The following is a 22,324-nucleotide window of genomic DNA, read 5'->3' as shown; positions in this document are numbered from 1 at the left end:
GTCATGTAGATTATGTACTTATTAGGCCTAATTAAACTTTTTGAACAAAAAGGCTTACTAATTACGTTAGTTAATATGTTGATTGCTCAATTTGGCTTAAAAAAAAACAGTCAATCCAATTTGTGCACAGAGTTAGTGCTTTGGTCAAAAGACAAAATCCTCAACTATGGAGATTATTTCAAGCGCATGGCCATTGTTATAAAATTGCGGGTTACTTCTCCACATACAAAGTGACGGAGAGCTGGAGGTGGGTGGTATCGGAACACCACGGCTAAGAGGAATCTTCAAGCCAGGAAAACGTTACCATCATAGCCAGCTTATTTGCCTCCATGTATTCACTTGCGTGTTTTCCAATCAGACCCTGCTGGTGACGATGAGAAGTTATCTTTCATATGCACATACAAGCTAACACAGATAGCCAAACCCTGGGAGGCCTTTTAAATGTCAATAAAGGGTTTTCACTCACAAAAGGAAGAAATGAAAAGAGGAAAGGCGAGAAGAAAGAGAAGGGATGGGAAAAACCAACATTTCTGAAGGAATGGAGCAGATCAAAGGCGTTCTATTCTCAAAGACGACTAAGTCGGGGAGTAACCACTGTCTCACCGCCCAAATCCTGAAAAGTCTCTTCCGACCAACCAGCAGTGGCGTCCCTTACAGGAGGGGGAAGGACAATGAGGTCTGCAGAAGTAGACCCTTGGATGGAGTGCAAAAATGGAGATCTGGCCACGCAACAGGAGAACTGCCCTCTGCAGACCAGGACGCCCGCCTGGGCCTCAGAGCCAACCAAAACATGTTTTCCATTCCGAGAAAGTCTGCATCCACAAGTCATGAGGCACAAACTATTCGACAACAACATGACACAATTAACCAGAACCAGACCTCAAGACGTGTGTTTGTGGGGGCCAGCAAACTTTGTAATGTGCCTCAGAGGCCGAGGCAACTGAAGAAACTCACACGGGCTATACGGGAGGGGGAGGGAATAACTATTCCACAAAAGATGAATACCCAAGGGCGGATGGCCAAACTGAATGATTTTCCTTAAAATAAAGTGTGGGATTTGTACCTTTACGTCTCATACTGGAAAAGCTGATTATGGTCTAACTACCTACCTTTCCTCTACATTTTTTCTTCTTCTCCTGAGGAGAAACTGAGGGCTCAGAGTTTCTACTGCAGCAAAGTTGTATGATCCAGAAACGGAATGCATTTCTTTTTTTTTTTTCAAGCCTCACTTCAGACCCAAGTATATCCACCAGTACAGGGTTTTGTGAGATTTCTCTTTCAGGACCTGAAACCCCATAAAATCAAGAATCTGGGCCCTTAGTTAATTCGCGGGAATTGTTTAATTTCACCTCAACACACACACCCCGCCCCCCACCATGCTAACAACAACAACGAAAATCTGGTATACTTCTTTTTTGGACCGGGACTGACTTAGTTTAAAATAATTAGTGAACTCTCTTTTGTAATCTGCAGATAGTAATTAATTTAAATCACATCATTCTTTTGCTAGCCCAAACACGCTATCCAAAAGAAAACTGTATCTATTTTCAAACCGTAAAAGACAAATGGAGGACGCAGGAGTGATGTTCGTCGTGCACCGAATTAGCACCAAATTGCAAATCCCTTTGCCACCTCCCGAGGGATTTGTGGCCGTGGAGCTGGAACTTCCTGGGAACCGGGCCGGGGTCCCCAACAGTGAGACCAGCTGCTGCCCTGGGGCGGGGTGGGGGAGTGGATCCCAGAGTCCCGCCAAACTGAGGAGAAAGCAATCAGTGTCTGCCCTTGGATCTGGGATTAGGGGAACTGACTGGTAAATTTTCTGCAAAGCCCACTCCCAGCATCTTGTCTTACCGAACCGCACAGGAGGCCAACCCAATTGGCCAGCGTCAAGCGCGCGAGTGGACCGACTCTCCCGGCCCCACCGCCCAGGATTTCCCGGAACGCGCCTCCCACCATCCCCACCACATTCACGCAGCGGGAGATGCTCGCTAGGCCCGGGAGTAGCCGCCCGGGTCCCCGCCCCGTCCGGGTCCCGCCCGCGTCCCCGTGGCGCCCCACTCACCCACGCACTCGTTGGCCTCGCGGGCGGTGGCGCGCTGCCAGGGCCGGTCGTAGTGGAAGGGCTTGCAGCGGTCACACTCCGGGCCGGCCGTGTTGTGCCTGCAGTCGCACACCAGGCTGTCGTCGCGGTCGCGCACGCAACGGGCCGCGTGGCCGTTGCACTTGCAGCGGCCGCCCACCTGCAGGTCGGACACGGCGTAGAAGTACGAGTCGCGCGCCAGCTCCGAGTCGTCCTCGTTCTCGTCGCCGAACGTGTGCAGGCGGCTGAAAGCCACGCGGATGTCGGTGGCCGTAACCCAGTCCTGCAGCACCGGCGAGTTGTCGAAGTCGTGCGCCGAGGGTCGCCCATCCAGCGTGCTGAAAGCGATGAGGCCGCCCGAGAGTGGGCGCATGTCGGTGTGCGAGTCGGTGCACACGGCCTCCTGCTCGTTCTGTTTGGTGATGGGCGCGCGGTGCGGCCGGTTGTACATCTTGCGGCACTGCGTGGAGTAGAACTGAAAGGGCACCCACGTGCGCCCGTAGTCCATGGACTTGTAGATGGCCATGGACTCGGGCCGGGGCGAGCAGAACTGCAGGCTCACGTAGGTCACCTCGAACTTCTTGCCGAGCGACAGTGTGAGCGTGACGTTGTGCGGGAACTGCAGGTAGTTCTCCGACTGCCAGCACGTCAGGTTGTGCGGGTTGTTGAGATCCGTGAGGAAGGCGGGTGGGTGCGCCTTCTTGGGGTCCGACGCGTTGCAGAGGTGGCAGGAGCGCAGCCGCTCCTCGCCGCGCTCGCTCACCACGCAGTAGCGCGCCGGGGGCCGGCCGCAGGTGCTGGACACGCGCACGTCCTTGCCGAAGGCCGCGTTGACAAAGTCCGGGATGCAGCGGCGCGGGTGGCCGTTCTCGTCCGAGCAGGGGTCGGGCTGCGCCGCCTGGCCGGCGAACATGCTGAGCCCGGGCCCGCCGCGCACCGCGCCCACCAGGCACGCCACGGCCGCCAGCGCCGCCAGCGCCTCCCACACTGCGCGCATCGTGCTGCGTCCAGCCTGCCCCGGCCCCGCCGCGCCGAGGAGTCGGTCCGCCCGCCGCAGAAAGCGCCTGCGGAGAGAGGGGAGCCGCGCTCAGCCAGCCCGCCCCGCGCCCTCCAACCCCGCGGTGGGGCGGCGATCGGGGACGCGGGCGAACGCCCGGCTTCCCCCGCACCGAACACCCGCCTCGGTGCCCCGCGTCCCGGGGGCAGGCGAATCCGGAGACCCCCAGGCCCCGCACTGCCCGCGCCTCCTCTTCCCCGCCGGCGGCGAGCTGGGGCGGCGAGCTGGGGCTGCGGGCAATCGCTCGGTTTCCCCGCCGCCGCCGCCGCCGCCGCCTCCACGCCGCCCGAGGGTCCTGCCCGCGCCCGTCTGCTCGTCAGCCGTCGCCCCGCCCGCACCCTCAACTCGGGCGCGGGACAACTCGAAGAGCCCCTGAGCTCGCACGGCCCGCGCCCCCTCCTCCAGCAGCCCGGGCTTCCCGCTCAGCTGCCCCAGATCGCACTCCCGGCCGGCGAGTCCGCGTTAGGGACTTTACCTCAGGAGAGGGCAAAAGAGAAAGAAAAGTTTGCCCGGCCCCGGCCGGGGAGCCCGCGCGCCGGACGGCGGAGAGCTTCTCGCTGGTTGCTAGCAGGCGCGTCCTGCCTCAGCGCGGGCTTGCCAGCTCCATGCCCGGCGCGGCCGCCGCTGTCCCAGCCCCGGCCCGGCCCGGCCGCCGCCGCCTCTCCCGCCCGAATGACGACGCGGCCGCCCGGCTCCCGCCGCTGCCGCCGCGGTGCGAGTGCCGCCCAGCCCGCGCCCGGGGCGCACACACTCCCGCTGGCTGGCGCGCACTCACACACGCACGCACGCCCCCGAAGGCTCCGCCGCCGCCGCCGCCGCCACTCGCGCAGGGAGTGGGGGGCGGAGGGGAGCGCGGGGGCGGGGGGCGGGGCCGCCGGGCGGGGCGCCGGCCAATAACGTCGGCGGGCAGCCGCCGGCTCCAGAGCCAAGTTTTCACCCCGGGAAAGAAGAAAGTTAAAGGGAAGCGGCCAGGGACCCGGAGAGAGCGAGGGTACGAGCGGGTGGGAACCCGGGCGCCCGAGAAGGAGAAGCGGAGACAAAGGGAAGCGAGGAGAGCGCCCGGGGAAACCCCGGAGAGGGGGCTGGGCCCGGCGCGCACCCCGCGGAGGGAGGAGGGGCCGGCCGGGGACCGTCCGCTTCGCCCGGCCCCGCGCTGCCCCGGGAGCCCAGCAGGTTTCCGCCGGCCCCACGCCCCTGGGGAGCGCGCAGGCGAGGGAGAGGGGGCGATTTTTCTCCCTCCTGGTCCCGGGCAAACACATCTGTGTTTGTTTTCTTTGCTGAGCTGGGGTCGGGCCTTCCTCAAACTCAGCGTGGTGGCCCTGGTGGCACCGCGTCCAGGGCCGTGCCCCGTGGGCAGACAGCCCGGAATCGTGAGGAAGAGGTAGCCTCTGCTGGCTCGCCTCTCCTACCCGCAGCCCCTGGCATCTGGAGGGAAAGAGCGGCTCTGCCGTCCCCTCACAGCTGTCACCCCTCGGTGGGCCAGTCTGTACAGAAAGCAGCTCCTTTTCTACCTGGGAGTTGTGGTGGGCTGGAGGCTGAAGTGGGACAAAACCAGACAGCACCTGGGCACTGGCCAGCAACCCCCAGGCCTCGGGCTGGAGGTGGCCTAGCCCTCCCCGGATCCACAAGGTGCTCACCGGCTCAGTGTGCAAAGGTGCTGTAGCCCATACTATCTGCTGGGAACCCATAACTGCTTTGCAGAGTAGGTGTGAAAGTCTATTTTGCAGATGAGGGAGGAAATAGTTCTCAGGAGGTGAAGAAACTTGAGTAAGCTCTCCCAGCCATAGAAACCTGGCTCCTTCCTCTCCTCACATTTGTCAAACGGATCATCCCACCCAATTCTAGTCTAGTGGGACACCCTTGGGGCCACCCAGCTTCTTGCCTCCTTCTCTGCTACCTTCACCGAAGCGCCGAAGACAGTGACGGTATCCTTTGACCGTCTTCAGCAGCAGCCAAAACACTTCAGGGGAAAGAAGACACTGGGCTAAGAGTTTTGAACTGAACTGCCAGTTGTTAACTTTTAGATGAGTGAGCTGGTAACAGGCCTGGCTTGAAAACTTGGGATACTGGTTCTGGCCCAACAGCTGGCTTGCTGCATTAGCCCCATTGAGTGTCTTGTTTTGTCTTATTGGTATTTTCATAAACTCTGGGAGTCTAAGAAGGGGCCTCAGGGCTAGTCTGGCCCAGCTCAGTCTGTTTGGAAGACTGCCTACCCCAGCCTCCCTGAGAGATGGCCACCCAAGCCAGCTCTTCTAGGGATGGAAGTTCACTGCAGCCCAAGGAAATAAATCCACTTCATTGCAGGACTAGCTGGATTCATCCTCTGCCCTGGGGTAGAATTTTAACTGTCTTCTTGTGCCAGGTAGCACTCTCTGCACTGTTTGTTTATGCCGCGGCAGAGGGGGATTTCAGGTGACTTACAAGGGTGCTTAAAACAAGGCAAAATAACATAAATTAGAAAGTGAGGTGGAAGAAGTAAACGTTTCTTTTTTTTCTGTTTAACTCTATGGACTGTGAAATCTCAATGGCATCCTGAAAGGCAACGTGGCAGTTTGGAGTTCCAACACCCTTTGGAGTCGGAGTGTGACCTTGGCAACTTTTGCATCTTTCTGTGCCTGGTTTCTTCATTTATAAAAGGGGGACAATAAGCTCTAACTCATAGGGTTGTGAGCATCAGATGAGTTGACATTACGAATGTTATAGCTTCTAATATGTGTATACAAATATTGTCCTTAGATCATCTCTGTGGGTGTACTTTCATATACATGTATATGTGACTGTACATAAAGCCAGGCACACAAATGGATGTAGACATATTAGTTGGTAGTATGACATTATTAGATCTTCATAGAAAGTTTAAGTTGTTTAAAGACATTTAATTACATGGAAAGATATTGGTGACATAAAGCGAAAAAAGCAAGTTACAAAACACTATGCCCCCCCAAAAGGTAGGCATGGTATCCTCTCATTTTTATTTTTTTAAAATATGCATAAAAGGACAACACTGATAATTGTGGGTATCTCTGGATAGTGAGGTTACAGGCGATTTTTGTTTATTTTTGCTTGCCTGTTCTTGATTGTGTATGGTAAAATAAGGAGAACTAAGAGGAGAAAGAAAAACCACAAGGGAAGACAAAGCAGAGATGGGAATCAAGGTAAAGTGGTTCTGGGGCTGCCCTATTCACTTCCTGGGGGTGGGCCACAAATTTGTCCTGAAGCTTTTCCAAAGCCCAAGTGAAAAGAAGACCATGTCAGTCACAAATTCCCAGTGCCTGTGAGAGAAAAACAGACCTATTACTCAAAAGAATTACAACTATTCTTAGTACTAAAATCAGTCAGGAATTTGTCCTGGAGGGCCTCCTAAAGAGACCACAGTGTGAGGTAACAAGCAGACACCCTTAAGTATCCCCAAACTTCACGGAGGGTTTCTGTGATGGGCCATCGTGTAAGCTGAGAGCATCACACCAGAACATGAGTCAAGAAGACAGCCTCGCAAGGACGGGTCTGAAAAAGGCACGCCGGGCTACCCCACTCCCTTCCAACCCAACATGGTCTAGTTTGGAATATCTTTAAGACCAGATTGGCTAGCGCTCTGAAGCCTTCCTTCTGCTATGTTGTTTCTGTCCCCGAGCTTTTTCTTAAAATATCTATTTGTTTGGCTGTGCTAGGTCTTAGTTGTGGCATGCAGGCTCTAGTTTCCTGACCAGGGATCGAACCTGGGCCCTCTGCAGGGGAAGCGCAGAGTCTTAACCATCGGACTACCGGGGAAGTCCCCCAGTTCTTTCAGTGAGTTCTCACAGGACACTTTGCTGACCACCCACCCTGTAGCCTCTCCTGACGTCCTCTAATTTGTCAGTGTCCCTACAGCAGACTGCCCTTTGAGGAGGCAAATGAAAAAAACAGATGTCCAAATGTTGTGAGAGCTTCTCAAAGTGACAGTTATAAATACACACCCAAAAAGGCGTGTCAGGCTCTGAGCAATGGGATTCACAATACAAACATGTTCAAAACACCACAGTGAGTTTCTTGGGTGAGAAAACACATTCCCAGGTGTTTGGACCAGGAATGCACTCGGGGGTAGGGTGGGGGGTGGAGGACACCATTCTTGACACCTAAGCCTTACCTGGGAAGCCTGAGAATCACCCTAGGAAGATGAGAATGTGGAAGTTTCAGGAAACGTAGAAGTAGCCAGAGTGGTGGTGGTGGTGGTGTTTAGTCACTAAGTCATGTCTGACTCTTTTGTGACCCCACGGACTGTAGCCCACCAGGCTCCTCTGTCCATGGGATTTCCCAGGCAAGAATACTGGAGCGGGTTGCCATCCCCCAGGGGATCTTCCTGACTCAGGGATCAAACCCATGTCTCCTTCATTGTCAGATGGCTTCTTTAATGCTGAGCCACCAAGGAACACCATACCCAGAATAAGAGGAAGAAAAGCAGGAGACTCAGGTGTCCTAGAAACCAGTGGGCAAGTTTCAAGCAAGGAGGAGTGGTGAGCAGTGTCACATGCCTTCAAGGTCAAGATAAGATCTGAAAGAGTCCTTTGGATTGAATGACAAGGAAGTCCTTGGTGACCTTGACTGGTAGTGGCAGAAGAGTGACATGGACACAAGCCAGACGGCCCCAAGTTATGGATTGAATGGGAGGTGAGAAAGTGCAGATAGCCAGTGAAGACAAGTTTCCAGAAGTGTGAAAACAAGTGGCAGGAAAGAGATAGGGTGATTGGAAGGTGACATGGGAGTGAAGGAAGCTTGGGATTTTGTATTGTTGTTTATAAGATAAGGCTATTTGAACTTGCCTAAATGTTGATAGGAAGGAGAAGAAGGAGGTTGAAGACAGATAAAACTAGCCTCGTTAAAGGGGCAAGTCAGGTGGTCTGAAAGCATCTCTTGTTTCAAAGACATAAGAAGTAACGCCACCTGCTGAGAGCGAGGGAGAAGATTTGGAAAGGCAGGAAGTCTTGATTGGGTCATTAATGAGAAGGGGACAATGCAGGCCGGTTAGAATTCAAAGACCTATTGAGGTTGGTGACCATCCAGGAGAAAGAATGCCACCCAGGAAAGTCATGCCCCAGCAATGCTCAGTGGCCACTGTAGACCTGGAGAAAGCAGAATGACTGGATTAATCCATAGTTGAAGGTTTGTTTGTTTTCCAGGAGGTGGGGTACAGGGACAAAGGGAAGAAGTTGGCTGATGTGATGGACAACAGAGACAAAACTGAAGAGAGAAGGCAGTGAAGACAGGCCACCAACGGCAGAGGAAATAGAAAGGCCAGGATCTATAGCCGTGCTGGTGGCTCAGACAGTAAAAAAAAATCTGTCTGCAATGCAGGAGACCTGGGTTTAATCCCTGGGTTGGGAAGACCCCGTGGAGAAGGAATTGGCAACTCACTCCAGTATTCTTGCCTGGAGAATTCCATGGACAGAGAAGTTTTGTGGGCTACAGTCCATGGGGTCACAGAGTCAGACAAAACTGAGCAACTAACACGTTCACTTTTCAAGACAGTAGCCAAGGGGCTTTCCTGATGGTCCAGTGGCTAAGACTCCATGCTCCCAAGGCAGGGGATACAGGTTCGATCTCTGGTCAGGGAACTAGATCCCACAGGCCATAACCAAGAATTCGAATGCTGAAACTAAAAGATCCTGCGTGCCACAGCTAAGACTCGATATAGACAAATAAATATTAAAAAAAAAAAAAAAGCAACCAGTAATCACTCATGGCTCATTTCACTCAATTTGAATGAGCTAAAATGCATTAAAATTTAAAGCTCGGTTCCTCTGTTGCCCTGACTTGGAGAGTGAGTATTGATAAAGAACATTTCTATCATCACAGAATGTCCTGTTGGACAGAGCTGGTCTGGAGGCTCAGGAAGATAGATGACATGAGTTGGGAATAACTGAGGAGACCATGGTCTAAAATTGGATGTCTACAGCAAGAATTCCAGAGGTGGAATAGCTCTAGGTGATGACAAGGCCCACAGAGGATGAGATGGGTTTCTGCTGGGAAGCAGAAAAGGTGAATGGAGATGATGAAGTCGACCAGACAGGCTGTCCACCTAGGGATGGAAGATCCTCAGGACTGGCATCAGGGCTCGCTGACCCAAATGCTTCTGTGGAAACTGAGCAAGACCCTGTAGGGCTCCTGGGCATGGGACCCTTTCTGTGTTCCAAAGGGCGGGTTCACCTAGTTGCTAACCAGGGAAGGGAGGGAATGCAGAGACAAGAGGGGAGCAGTCAAGAAACAGCAGAAGCCTTGGGAGAGGATCCTGGTTCCACCTCAAGGGATGCACAGAGTAATAGCTTCGAGCTTTTCTGCAGAACTGAAACCTCCAACAAATGGAAGATGAGGAAGCATTCACTTGAGGAAGCATTCTTCAGAGAAGATTAGGAGATCAGCTGAGGCCAGATGAAAGGAATCCGGTCTGTACACAGCCTGATCGTACTAGCAACCCCACCCTTGAACCATTGCTCACCAAATTCCACTAGGTCAGGACACACAGTTTTTGAAGGGCACAAACCCACTGTGTCCCACTTTGCCTAGCAACCCAATAAAGCTATCCCTTTTTGAAAAGAAAAGTGAAAGTGTTAGTCACTCAGTTGTGTCCAACTCTGTGACTCCATGGACTGCAGCCCTCCAGGCTCCTCTGTCCATGGAATGCTGCAGGCAAGAATACTGGAGAATTTCCTCCTCCAGGGGATCTTCCCAACCCAGGGATTGAACTGAGGTCTACTGCATTGCAGGCAGACTCTTTACTGACTGAGCCACCAGGGGATCCCTTTTTACTGCACCCAGAACTCTTGTCTCCGAGATCCGATGCAGCACCAGTGCACACAGGCTGAGCTTTTGGCATCAACGTTTTCAAAGAAAGAGAAGAGTGACCTGGGTAGAGAGGAGTCAGCATGGACGAGATGTGGACGGGGGAACAGCTGTGTGGTTCCGGCCTTATAGAAGCAGGGGGTTGCTGTCAGTTTCACGAAGATCACAGGAACAATGGAGATTGAGGAGAACAAGAGCTCCCCCTGCCTGGGTGCTGGGTGCCTCTGGTGTGGACAAGAAGAGCCCCTCTGAACAGTGTGAGTGGGGCCTGGGGGAGGGCCAGGCTGGAGGGTCAGCATAAAGGTGGGCTGGGAGGAGCAACCAGAGAACAAGGTGAGGATGCAGGGAGGGAACATCCCGTAATGGGACGGGGCAGGGGTAGCGGAGGGGCCGTGGGGGCTGCTCAGGCCAGTGGTTCACAAGGAAGGAGGACAGGAAAAGAGGGCTTCGGAGAAATGAGATGACCCGAGGGATCTTCATCTCTTCTAAGCACTCTGTCAATCATGCACTCATAATCCTTGTAAGAATCTTATGAGATTGGGATAGTCCTAGCTCCATCTTACAGAGACTCGGGAAAGTTGCTGAAGCTCATCTTCCTGATGAGTAAAAGAGCAGGAATTGGAACTGAAATGGTCTGGATACAGGGTTCAGAGCTTGTAGTCGGCACCTGTGGGCAAGACGGGCTTGGTTGACGTTATCTGACACAAATGGGTCTCAGCTGTGTCTGGACAAGATGGGGTCCAGGTGGACCAGAAGTTTGAGCTGTGGCCTGGCTTGACTGTGCTTCTGAGCATGTCTGGTCCAGTTAAGAGAATACACATTAAATGGTTTCCAGGACTCCTGACATAGACTGGAAATTACAGCAGTGGGGGATGTTGATGAGGGTACCTGGCTTCCCCAGAAGAGTCAGTGGGGTCTGAATTGATTGTGTTACTTTTGGAAACAGAAAGAACTTGACTCAAACAAAACTTGATTCCAACTCATAACTTCATTGTGTGACCCTGAGCAAGTTGCTTCACCCATCAGGTTGGAAACCCATTGGTTTTCTCCCAGCAAAATGGGGACCATCACACTTACCTTATTGAGTGATTTAAAAAGCACCTGTAAAAGGAAAGAAGCTGGCAGACTGAGTATATGAGAATTGAGGGTGTTTGAGGTTTGTTTGTTTTTAACTATTCATAATACTCACTCACTATTCATAATACTATTCATAACTACTCACTCACCCTGGAAGAAGTTAGGGGCCTCCTCTCATTTTGAGGCTTTGAGAGCCCAGCTCACCTGGTCAGCCTCGTGGAGACGCTCAAGGGATCCCAGGCCCCTGGACTTGACGCCAGGAGATCTGACTGTTCTGGAAGGAGTGCAGGAGAGCAGGTGGTCTAGAGCGTAGGTTTCCCCGAGCTTTGTCCGGGCCTCAGTGCTGTTGATCAGCTTCTTCAGCTGCCCTCCCCTAGTGCTGGCTTCTTGGCTGAGGATTCCGGAGCTGGGCAAAGAAGCCCATACGAACCCCAAACCCGCCAAATCCCTTAATCTACCGGAGCTCTTTGAAGGGGTGAAAACCGCCTGTGGATAAGGGGAACCAGCAGATGTAATTTATTTTCATTTGCAAAAAAAGCTTTTGTAAGGTCCCACCCTGAACGCTATTACAATAAAGAAAATGGGTCACCGTCCAGGGAAGCTTTGACAAGGGTGGAAGTCTGGCCATGAAGGAAGGAAACAAAGGGTGAACATAAAAGGACGGTTCTCTGGAGAAGGGGGAAATTATGGGAAACCTCTGGACCCAGAGCTGGGGCTCAGCTCACTGAACACCCAGACACAGTCTGAAGGAGGGAATCCCCTCACTTGTAGAGGTGACACCCGAGCGACATCAGGCAGAAGAAGGTGAACTGGAGGATCTTTAGAAGCCGAATGGTTCATGGGACACAGGTTCGGCTGTGATGAAGGTGATGTATTGGGGACAAAATCATCTGAAGGACTCTTAAAAGGTGAAGTGAAGTCGCTCAGTCGTGTCTGACGACTGTACCCTACCAGGTTCCTCCATCCATGGGATTTTCCAGGCAAGAATACTGGAGTGGGTTGCTATTTCCTTCTCCAGGAGATCTTCCCGACCCAGGGATTGAACCCGGGTCTCCCACATTGTGGGCAGACGCTTTACCATCTGAGCCACCAGGCAAACTCAGATTATCAAACACACTTGAAAAATACTATTTTAGGACTGTAGTACCAACTCCTTTCTTAAGGTAAGTACTCCACACAGGTGCTATTGGCATTGGGGCCAGACAGTTCTTCACTGGGCAGAGCAGTCCTGTGTCTACTACAGGATGTGCAGTGTCCCTGACTCCTGTCCACTAAAAGCTTCTAGGTCCCACACCCTACATACACACGTCACTGTGACAACTGACAAACGGTTCCTCTCATTTATAAGTCCCCCTAGAAGAGCCGCCACTCAAATCCCATCCTGATCCACTTGAAATTTAGCTCAGGATCTTCCTAAGGCTGAAAAGGTAAGAGAACCAGAAATAAAAACAGAATGCATTTGGGTTTAAGATCTTCTTCTGGGAAGTTCTAGTCATCACATCTCAAAATGATGACGGTAAGTGCTAGAAACACAAATAGAGCAGAAGAAGGGGGCACAGTGCCAGGAGAGGAGGTGGGTTTTGGACAAGGTACTTGGGGCAGGAGAGGCTCTGAGAGGGAGCCAGTATAGCTAAGGAAGGAAGGGAGCCGGGCGGATATGCTGGCAGCAGGGGGACAGTGGGAGTGTGCATCCCAGTGGAAGGAAACGGCAAGGGCAAAGGTCCTGAGGCAGAGCTTGACTTGTGTAAGGAACACGAACAAGGGGCCTGGTGAGCAAGATGGGAGTGCTGGGAGGTGAGCTCAAAGAAGTCACTATGCAGGCTAGAGAACACATGGCTTTGCAGATTTTGAGAAGGAATCTGAGCACTCAGTAATGAATTCTGGGTACCTCCAAGGCTTTGGAGGCTCTTCCCATGGCTCTTCATATCATAATACTTCCCTGACTAATCCATCAACTTCTCGAGAGAGGAACTGGGTCTTTACTCTTTGAATCCCCAGAGTTTAACAGACTGCCTGGCACAGGATAGGAATGTACTACAAACTCACTAAAATCAATCAAAGCATGACATTATGGACAACTGATGTCACCAACTGAGGTAGGTTGAAACATGTCCTCCACCCCCACCTTCAGAGATATCTATGTGTTAATTCCTGGAACCTGTGAATGCTACTTTATGTGGCAAAAAATGAATCTCAGCAGATGTGATGACAGTAAAGGATCCTGAGATGGGAAGATCACCTGGATTATCTAGGTGGGCCCTAAATGCCATCACGTGTCCTTATAAGAGGGAGGGAGGGGGAGATCCAACAAAATAGAAAAGGGAAGGCAAAGACAGAGACAGAGATCAGAGTGATGTGGCCACAAGCCAAGGAATATTGGCAGCTACCAGAAGCTGAAAGAGACAAGGAACTGATTCTCCTCCAGAGCCTCTATAGAAAGCACAGCCCTTGGTTTTAGTCCAGTGACACTGATTTCAAATGTCTGGCCTCCAGAATTGCAAGAAAATAAATTGCTGTTGTTTTAAGCCTCCAGATTTGTGGGAATTTGGTACAGTGGCAGTCAGGACTAATACACCACCAAACAGAAATGCCAGGGTTCAGCAGGTCCCTTGGAAATCTTAGAGGCAAGCTTGGGGTAAGTGAAAGGAACAAAAAGAGGGAGCATTAACACTCTGGCTTTGGGATGTTTCCGAAGTCTTCCTTTGTTTCTTCTTCCCATGGGCTGTGTGGCCACGTCCCCCTGTTCCTTACTTCATGCAATGCTGAGTTCAGGGCCTCCCACTTGCCAGGTCTCTCTTTCTGGAGGCCAGGGTCTCAGAATCCTTTACGATTCAGAACACAGTTCAGAAACAAGTTAATAGTCTCCTGGGCCTTTGAGAGAAGAGTCACCATGATATCCAGGGATTTCAGTTTGCACGGAGGCCAGAATACTTCACTTAGCAGTGTGTATGAGGTCAGGCATCTTCTGTTCTTCCAGGGCCACAGAGAATCACAGATCAGGACCCTAGGGGAATAGGTGACTGGGGGGACAGTAACAGGTTGAGAAGTGACTGCTGATGGGAGTATCCATTCCAGCCACCACCCAGGGATCAGGGCAGGTCTTGCAACCACTCAGCTTTCCAAGGGCATTACTGTCTGAGAGCCCAGAGGAGCTAGGAAAGTATAGGAGCAGCCCTTAGTGAACATCCATTGAGTCAGGGCTCCCCTTTAACAATGAGGAGACTGAGGCAGGGAGGCTGAGTGAATTGCCCAGAAGCTGATGTTCTGAGAGATGGCTTCAGAATGACTCCTTGGAATGGCTGTGGGTTACCCATTCAACCACACCTAGGGAATACCTGCTATATTCAATTCTGCTAAATTAGGTGGAGAAAAAAATCATGATTCTGGAGGAGCAAATGATTACATAAAAAGTTTCTATGCTTCAAGAAGTAAGCTTCAGTTAACTGCAAAAATCAATTATGTGGAACACCTTATGTTCCCCAAACGTCAGTAAAATGAGGTATTACGAGTCTACACGTCATACAGGGGGAAGACTTAGGGGACCAATTCCAAGAGGTGGTGCAAGATGAAAACACCCATGGACCATTGACTCCAAATAGATTGAGTAAGTGCGTGGATAATAAGGTATTAAGGGAAAGTAGGAGTTGGGGGGAGGGGGGCCTCTCCCTCACTGATGCTACCAACAGGCAGGGGGTACCACTGTGCTAGGCCCCAGAATGATGCCAGAAACTAGTCACAAGGCTGGATGGACGTGACCTAGCCTAGGGAACTACCTCCTTGTCTCTGGCTGAGCACCCTGCTTATGGGGCCTCCCAGGGGTCCCAGGTCCCTGGGACTGGAGGGACCTGGGATGCCTGGGTTTGCCAGGAGCTGCCTGAGTGGGCGGCAGGATAGTACAGGCCTGGATCATGCTCCAGGCATACACACTTCCTGATCTTCACACCTCTGCAACCATGGGTACCAAGGACTGAATGACTATGTCCCTCCCCCAAATTCATTTGAAGAGCCAATACCCAGCACAGTAGTATTTGGAGCTGAGGCCTTTGTGAATGACTAACACAATACTAGATCTTGAAGGTGGAGCCCTCGTGATAGGATTAGTGCCCTCAAAAAGGAGACATGAAACTAACAGAATGTGACATATCCATTATATCTAAATTTTTTAAATTAAATTGTTTTTTAAAAGACACATGAGAAACAAGACTTTTCTCTCTACCATATGAGGACACAGCCGTCTGCAAACCAGGCCCTCACCAGTTACCGAATCAGCCAGCACCTTTATCTTGGACTTCCCAACCTCCAGAACCATGAGAAATGAACATGTGTTGCCCCAGTTGCCCAGTCTATGGTGTTCTGTTAGAGCGGCCTGGACTGACAGTGGGCAAGTCATTTTACCTCTCTGAGCATCAACTTCCTCTTCTGAAAAATGCGGATGGTATTATCATTTGTCCCCTTCCTTTCTTCCTTCCTCCCTCCCTTCCTTCCATAGATATCAGGAGTATAGAGTTTAAAAAGGCATGTACAAAAGACCCTGAGATGTCCGAAGTCTGAAGCCCTAAAGAAATATAATTTTAATAACTTCATGTGAAACCAGCTAACCCAGTGCCTCTACCATCACCATGGTTACCACAAGGATGCTACCCTCTTGAGAGGATGACAAACTGCCCCCAGGCAACAGAAACTCATATACAGGACAGTACCCCTAGCACTGCAGAAAAACTGGACTTTGGTGTTAATAATGTCAATAATCCTTTCCTAATTACCAATTAATAGTTATAATAAGTCAACAAGCATGAATAATAACTATCAATCAATCAAAAGTATCTGATTCAGCTTGGGGTCAAGGTAGATCTGTCAAGAGTGGAGCCTCAGAGCAGCAACCACAGTCGTAAACACAACCATAATCACAGCCACAGCCGGAATCACAATCACAACCATCATCACAACCACAGTCATAATCACGATCGTGATGGCAGCTCACACTTACAGAATGCTGCCAGGTCTGGTCTGGGAATGGGTCTGCTGGATTTCAGCCAGGAAGCTTGTTGAGGTAAGGGCAGTGGTGGAGAGGCTGGAAGGGAATTTGTGAGAAGTTTCTCTTCTTGGAGAAGAGAGGCAGGGGGAGGGTAAGGCAGACCATAAGCCCCATGACTGGGGACAGCATCATTCTTGCTCACTAGTATCTGCCCAACACCCAGCACAGAGCTTGGCACATACTAGACACTCAAAAAAATGTTTACTAGGGACTTCCCTGGAGGTCCAGTGGGTAAGACACCATGCTTCCACTTCAGGGGGCACAGGTTGATCCCTGGTCGGGAAGCTAAGATCCCACATGTCATGTGGGATGGCATGGCCAAAAAATAGAAAAAACAACAAAAGCAAACAAATAACATTTTAAAAAAATGTTTGCTAAATGAACAGCAAGGGGCCTGGCCAGGATGTCCCTAGGGAAGAAGCAGAGGTTTCTTGTCCAGGAGCACATCTGGGCTTGAGGTTAGTGAATCAAATTCTGCTTCTCTGGGTCTTTGATTCCCAGTAACTCTTCACGTACTTGATGACCACTCAAGCTGCAGGTCACATTGGTCTTGCTTGGAGAACTAGATAATCCTGGCATCATCAACATCTACTAACTTATGACACAGGCACGCATGTACGCACACACGTCTCCAGGCTGCAGAGTGGGAGCCAGCCCTTTTCAGCAGGAGCCAAGGACCCTCCCTGGGCTGGGTGCCCTCACCCCAGATCCAAAGGGCTCAGGAGGCGGCTGCCTTCTGCCTGGGCCCCCTCCACTAGGATCTGATTTTCTCATCATCTGGATAGTCTCAGCAACTCACAGCAAAGGGATGAACCAGCCTGACCTTTCTGGAGGTTTGTTTAAAGCAGAACAATGTTTGTCTTGTCCAAACACTATGAATTACTCCAGAGAATCCTGCCCAGTTTTACAATCCGCAGCTACAAACGGCTTACATAAATAGGGACTCGTCCCCTCCCCGTCCCCCCTCTGTTCCTAACAGCTTCTCCCCACATCCCAACTTCCCTCCACTCTTCCAGGCCTCCCCCTGTGCCCCCTCACCCTTCCTCTCTTCTGAGCCCCAGCCTGGTGAAGGACAGGTGTCTGTGGTTCCAGGCGACGGCTCGCACCTGGGTTATTGCTGGCACGGATCCCGCCGGTGGGCTGCTCTCCCTGGCGTGGGCCAGGTTTGCCTGGCTCGCAGGGAGGGGAGGTGGGGGGCGCCTTCCGGGCACATTTGTACTGTCTGTGTGAGGCCTGCAGTGCACAGAGTTAGGTCCAGCTGGGAAAGTGTGTTGGGAAGAGGAGGCCCCTAGGTTTGGGGGCAAAACATCCAGTCACCCTGCAACCCACTTGGACCATTCCTTGTCTGACAGGATGCTCAGCACCCCCACAGCTGCTGCTTCATAGGCTGCACATTCAGGGGATCTGAGGTTTCTTCTTAGAAGTGCACCCCACTCACTGTGGGCCTCCAGTGGTGGTGGGTGACAGTAAATGTCGTTCTGCCTATCGAATACGGGCCACAAAAAGCAAGCAGGGCCCATGATCCCATTAGGGAAGGGACTGCTGGGGAAAGAGCTCAGTTTGGGCTGGGCTTCCCTAAGTATAGTTTCAGTCCCACATGCATTGAAAGACTTTGGGGAGCTTGTTTTAAATGTAGATTTCTGAGGACTTCCCTGGTGGTACAGTGGCTAAAACGCTGCCTTCCCAATGCAGGGCACCAGAGTTTGATTCCTGGGCGGGAAACTAAACCCCATATGCCATAACTAAGAGTTTGCATGTTGCAACTAAAGATCCTACAAGCCACAACTGGAAAAAAAAAAAAAAAAGTAGATTTCTGGGCCCCTCCCCCAGCCTAGAAAAGCCTGGAGGGTTGAGAGGAGGAGATGATGTTCAGGTCTGGGATTCACCTCCCTGCATGAAATCCTCTCCAGGCAAGTCCCCAGATTAACTAGCTGGATGACACCCGCCAGCCAACCACTTTGAGTCTCAGCTTCCCATCTGTACAAAGCCCGGAGACTGTTTGAAAGGCCCCTTCCAGCTCTTAGAATGTGGTTTCAAGGAAAGCTGGCTACCAGAACCCAGAAGCAGCAAGGCTGGGTGGAAGCAGCCAGAGAGAAAAAATCAAGGGAGTCCTTAAACTCCGAGGAGAGGTGTTGGTGAAGACTTGGGGAGGTGCCGGGGAGGGTGCTGCTGGTTGGGGTGTGAGTGGTGTGTGGACTCCTTCCACCGAAGGCCCCACACTTGGAGCCAAGTGTGACCTCATTTCATCCTTGTTTTGCAGGCAAGGAAACTGAGACTCAGAAGGGAGGACGGACTTCTGCTCGGAAGCTGGTGAGTGGCGGGGATTCCATCACCGACACACCCTGGAACACCCATCTGGCCATTCCAGAAACGCCCCTTCCAGCCAGCTACTTCCCTTGTTCCAGCCTCTCCGAGGAGCACGGGTGTGTGTGTGTGTGTGTGTGTGTTTTAATCGCTCAGTTGTGTCAGATTCTGTGACTCCATTGACTGTAGCCCACGAGGCTCCTCTGTCCAGGGAATTCTCCAGGCAAGAATAGGGGAGCGGGCTGCCATTTCCCTCTCCAGGGGATCTTCCTTACCCAGAGATCCAACCCGGGTCTCCTGCATTATAGGCAGATTCCTTACCGTCTGAGCCACCAGGGAAGCCTATTGCACCTTAGGGACAGAGCTCCTTCTCTTCTCCCAATGGGAGGGTGCCACTGGGTGGGAGGCTGCCACTGGGTGGGAGGGTGCCACTGGGTGGGAGGGTGCCACTGGGCGGGAGGGCCCTGGGCCAAATCTGTCGCACGAAGTGGATGCGTGGTGAGCCTCCACGGCAGGAAAATCAACTGCCCGGAGCTTCACCCTGGAGAGAGCCTAGCCGGTCTTACCCACCCTCAAGCTCCACAGCCGGGCTGGGGGCGCCCTCGGGGAGAGGTCATCCCGGTTAGGGCTGCGACTGCAGCGCTCGATCCTCCTTCGCCCGAGGACAGGGAGCCCTGCCAAGGAGAGGCACCAGCTCTCAGAGTCCGCAGACCGTTCGTGCCCAGCACTCGGGGCGACCCGAGGTCAGAAGATAAAGCCGCCGCCACTCTCTCCGCTGATGCTCCGGGGGTACACCCTGAGCTGGCAGGAGTGGCGAGCCGGAGGCCGCGAAGGGCACGCTGTCACCCTCCCCAGCCCCGCTGCTGGCAAAGACCTTGTGTCGCGGCAACTCGGGATCGAACGTCTGGTGCGGGTCGGGACAGTATCAGCGCGCCCTGCCTCTACGATCTCTGAGTGTGCACTGGGATCCCATTTCCACTTTCGAGATCCAGAATCTTACCGTGCGACCCCGGGCAGCCGCGCGCGATGCACTCCCCAGCCCAGCTCCAAAGTCTGCGCCTCGGATTAGCTGCGCCTCCCTTCCAGTTCAGCATTTGATTTTCTAATCAAGCTCTTTGTCCCCTGCGGCCTGAACCCGAGCCCCCTGCTTCCCCGTTTCCCCTAGGGCCCCGCCTGGGTCTCGCTGTCGCCCGACTTTCCCGTCGAAGGCAGTCGAGTGAGTGATTCGGCTGCCGAGGCCGAGGCCGGCGGGTCCGCGGCGCGGGCCGGGCTGTATGGAAATGGCCCGAGGAGCCGGCGGGCGCGGCGGCGATTTATTCTGGGAGTGACAGCCCCTTTGAGCGCTCAGCGAATGGCATTTTCTGTCTGTGAAAGCCTTTCTTCCCACCTCTGTTCAGATTAGCCCGGGGGATGAATGCGCCCATTATCCAGCCCGCTGACCATTCTGAAACGCCAAATTAATTACTAAGCACTGAATCAGGCGCCGGGGCCGGGGCACCGGGAGGTGTGAAAATAGCGAGCGACTGGAGCTGGGGAAGGCGAGGGGCGCAGCGCCGAGAGGCCGGGCGGGGTGGCCCGGGGCGCGGGCGCGGGCGCGGCGGGTCTGGGGGCGGGCTTGGCCGGCCGCCGAGCGCGACCTGCCGGCGTGACCGGACGCGACCGCGGGGCGAGCGGGCTGCCGGGGCCCCGGGCGGGCGGCAAGGCGCGGAGCCGGGTGGCGGCTCCCGCCGGTTGGGCTAGCCGGGGGCGCGGCCGGAGAGCGCCAAGTGCGCGGGGCGCCGGGCCGAGGCTGGAGCGTGCGCGGGGCGCCGGTGCCTCCCGGGCATCACCGCCCGGGACAGCTGCCCCCAGACGGCCCCTGTCCGCGGGTGCCCCGCCGTCCCCTCCCAGGCGCTCGCCGCTCCAGCTGCCCTCCGAGGCCTTCAAACTTGCGCGCCGCCCGGCCACCACGGCCCCCGGCTCGAGCTCCCCGAGAGCCGGGCCGCCCAGAGGCCGCCTCCCCTGGCCCGGATTCCCGCCCTGCGGACCGCACTTACCTCCCGAGGCGCCGGGCGGGAGAGGGAGGCGAGCTCTCGGCGGCTCCCGCTGGAGTGCGCTGGGCGCGGGGAGCGCGCGCCTTTAAGACTCTTCCCCGAGACTCCGCCAGGTGGTGTCAGGCCGGCCGGGCCCTCTCGGCGCGGCACCCCCGCGGCCACCCTGCTCCCCAGCCCGCCCCGGGCGGAACACGGACGCTCGCCGCCCCCCCTTGGCGCCCCGCCGAGCCCGCTCCAGCGGAGTGGAGCCCGAAGCTCGGGGGGACAGGATGGGCGGTGATCTGGGGACACACGGATGCTCAAGAGGAAGGCATCCATCCCACCCACTCTACTCTAGCTTTGGCAGATGGGGGAATTTCTCTTTGGCCGGATGCTGGGGGTGGGGGAAGAAGAGGCGAGGATCGAGAAGTCTAGTCCCAGGACGCGGGGTACGGCCCTCACTGTCATCACCCCGGGACGCGCCTGAAGTCCGCGCGAAACTGGTCCTCTCGTCCTTGATCCAAGATGGCGAGTGACACGCCTCCCCCAGTCACCGCTGACATGACCGAAGCGTTAGAGAACTGTCGCCACTTAAAACTGGGGCTATAGGAGATCCACACTTCGGAAACAAAAGTTTTAGAGGACCCATGGGAAGGTTGAAGGAACTCCACCTTGGGCAGGCGAGAAGCCGGGTTCGGCCTGGGATGCGCAAAGAGCACCCCTCTCTCCCGATGCCCTCTAGGAGCCTAGCGGGGTGAGCTCACGAGCCGCCGGCACCTGGGGACCCTCCGCAGAGCTCACCGCCGGCTGCAGGGCACACGTTTGCAGGCATAAACTGTGATTCTGGCTTCAGGCCATTATTAAAATTTTATATGTGTCTTCTCTTTCAAAAATAATTTTATGACATTTGTTGAGATTTCAAACCACTAATAATTAACTCAGTTTTTCTGTCTTCATGGTTCACTGCTATTTCTTTTATATAAACATCTTCCTCATCCCTGAGTTCCTTATTTTGAGTAATCTCTCACACAACTGAAACTTACTTTTGAGTAACCCTGGGCGGGGGGGGGGGGGGGGGGGGGGGGGGGGGGGAGGGAAGGGCATGTGGGTGGTGGGCTTTTCCAGTCTGTGTATGTCAACAGATTTCTCTCTGTTAACTTCTACAGACACTAGTCAGATATAGGATCCTATAGGATATAGGCTCCATACTTTATTTATATTTATGACACTGCAAGATAGGGATGTCTTAGCATAAAGCAGGGAGGCAGGTGAAAAGTACTCACTCTGATCTGTGACCCATGATCTGGGGGAATCCATGAAGTGACTCTTTTTGACTATTATTGATCCATCCATCTTCTGATTTTTATAGTAGCAGAAATTTCTCCCAGGTTCTAGAGAATAACATCATTCTAAGTCTTTCATCTTTTGGGGACCATCTGGCTTCAGTGTACTTTGTTAAGAGAAAAAAATATATGGGTTCTGTTACTTCCTCTTTTACTAATTGTCCCCCAGGGCTAGTCCCATCTCTCTTCACATTCAGTGCTTCTCCCATAAAAAGGAACAAATCGGGCTGCCTGACTGCTGTGGTCCTGTCTAGCGTCAATGATCTAGGAGCCTAAAATGCAATGACCCAGCCCAGGGAGAGACCCCTTCACACCAACTAGGATGCTATAACAGAAAAGACAGATAAGTACAAGTGTGGGTGCGGGTGTGGAGAAATGGGAACCCTCCTGCGTTCCTGGTGCGAATGGAAAAAAAAAGGGTACAGCCACTAGAAAAGACTGGCAGTTCCTCAAAAGGTTAAACATACAGTTTTCACAGGATCCAGCAATTCTACTCCTAGGTATATACTCAAGAGAAAGGAAAACATATGTCCACACAAAAACACCTGTACACAAATATTCATAGTAGCACTAATCACAGTAGCCTCAAAGTGGAAATATCCC

The 22,324-nt window shown here is 53.3% G+C and overlaps 2 protein-coding genes across 3 annotated transcripts in view; one reads left to right on the top strand and one right to left on the bottom strand.

Moving 5' to 3' along the window:
* Window positions 1–20,734, bottom strand: part of NTN1 (netrin 1) — a 207,041-nt gene extending 186,307 nt beyond the window's left edge. Inside the window, exons 1-2 of one of the 2 annotated variants that reach the window (XM_069603546.1) lie at window positions 20,403–20,734; window positions 2,063–3,144 (exon numbers count right to left, since the gene is read on the bottom strand). In XM_069603546.1, coding sequence (XP_069459647.1) covers window positions 2,063–3,077 — 1,015 coding nt within the window. In that variant the 5' untranslated portion in view covers window positions 3,078–3,144; window positions 20,403–20,734. Of the gene's footprint in view, window positions 1–2,062; window positions 3,145–3,612; window positions 4,176–20,402 lie in introns of those variants that run through there. The other variant, XM_069603545.1, reaches the window with a different exon arrangement.
* LOC138415462 (collagen alpha-1(III) chain-like) lies at window positions 3,743–20,679 on the top strand. Its single transcript, XM_069544088.1, has 5 exons — window positions 3,743–4,346; window positions 18,323–18,485; window positions 18,952–19,273; window positions 19,532–19,690; window positions 20,107–20,679. Exons 1-5 carry the CDS (start codon window positions 3,743–3,745, stop codon window positions 20,677–20,679), a joined length of 1,821 nt encoding a protein of 606 aa, XP_069400189.1.
* Window positions 20,735–22,324: the final 1,590 nt, after the last annotated feature.

The sequence above is a fragment of the Ovis canadensis genome, chromosome 11 (genome assembly GCF_042477335.2).
Source record: "Ovis canadensis isolate MfBH-ARS-UI-01 breed Bighorn chromosome 11, ARS-UI_OviCan_v2, whole genome shotgun sequence".
Lineage (NCBI taxonomy): Eukaryota > Metazoa > Chordata > Mammalia > Artiodactyla > Bovidae > Ovis > Ovis canadensis.
The sequence above is the reverse complement of the archived record's forward strand: the minus strand, read 5'-3'. Positions and strand labels throughout refer to the sequence as shown.

What these genes read in the sequence shown, in the direction of transcription:
- LOC138415462 (XM_069544088.1), top strand. Translation starts at nt 3,743, where the DNA reads ATGCCCGGCGCGGCCGCCGCTGTCCCAGCCCCGGCCCGGCCCGGCCGC. An exon ending in AACTCGGGATCGAACGTCTG is followed by an intron (nt 19,274 to 19,531) that starts GTGCGGGTCGGG and finishes CGTTTCCCCTAG; the next exon opens with GGCCCCGCCTGGGTCTCGCT. An exon ending in GGCGGCGATTTATTCTGGGA is followed by an intron (nt 19,691 to 20,106) that starts GTGACAGCCCCT and finishes CGGTTGGGCTAG; the next exon opens with CCGGGGGCGCGGCCGGAGAG.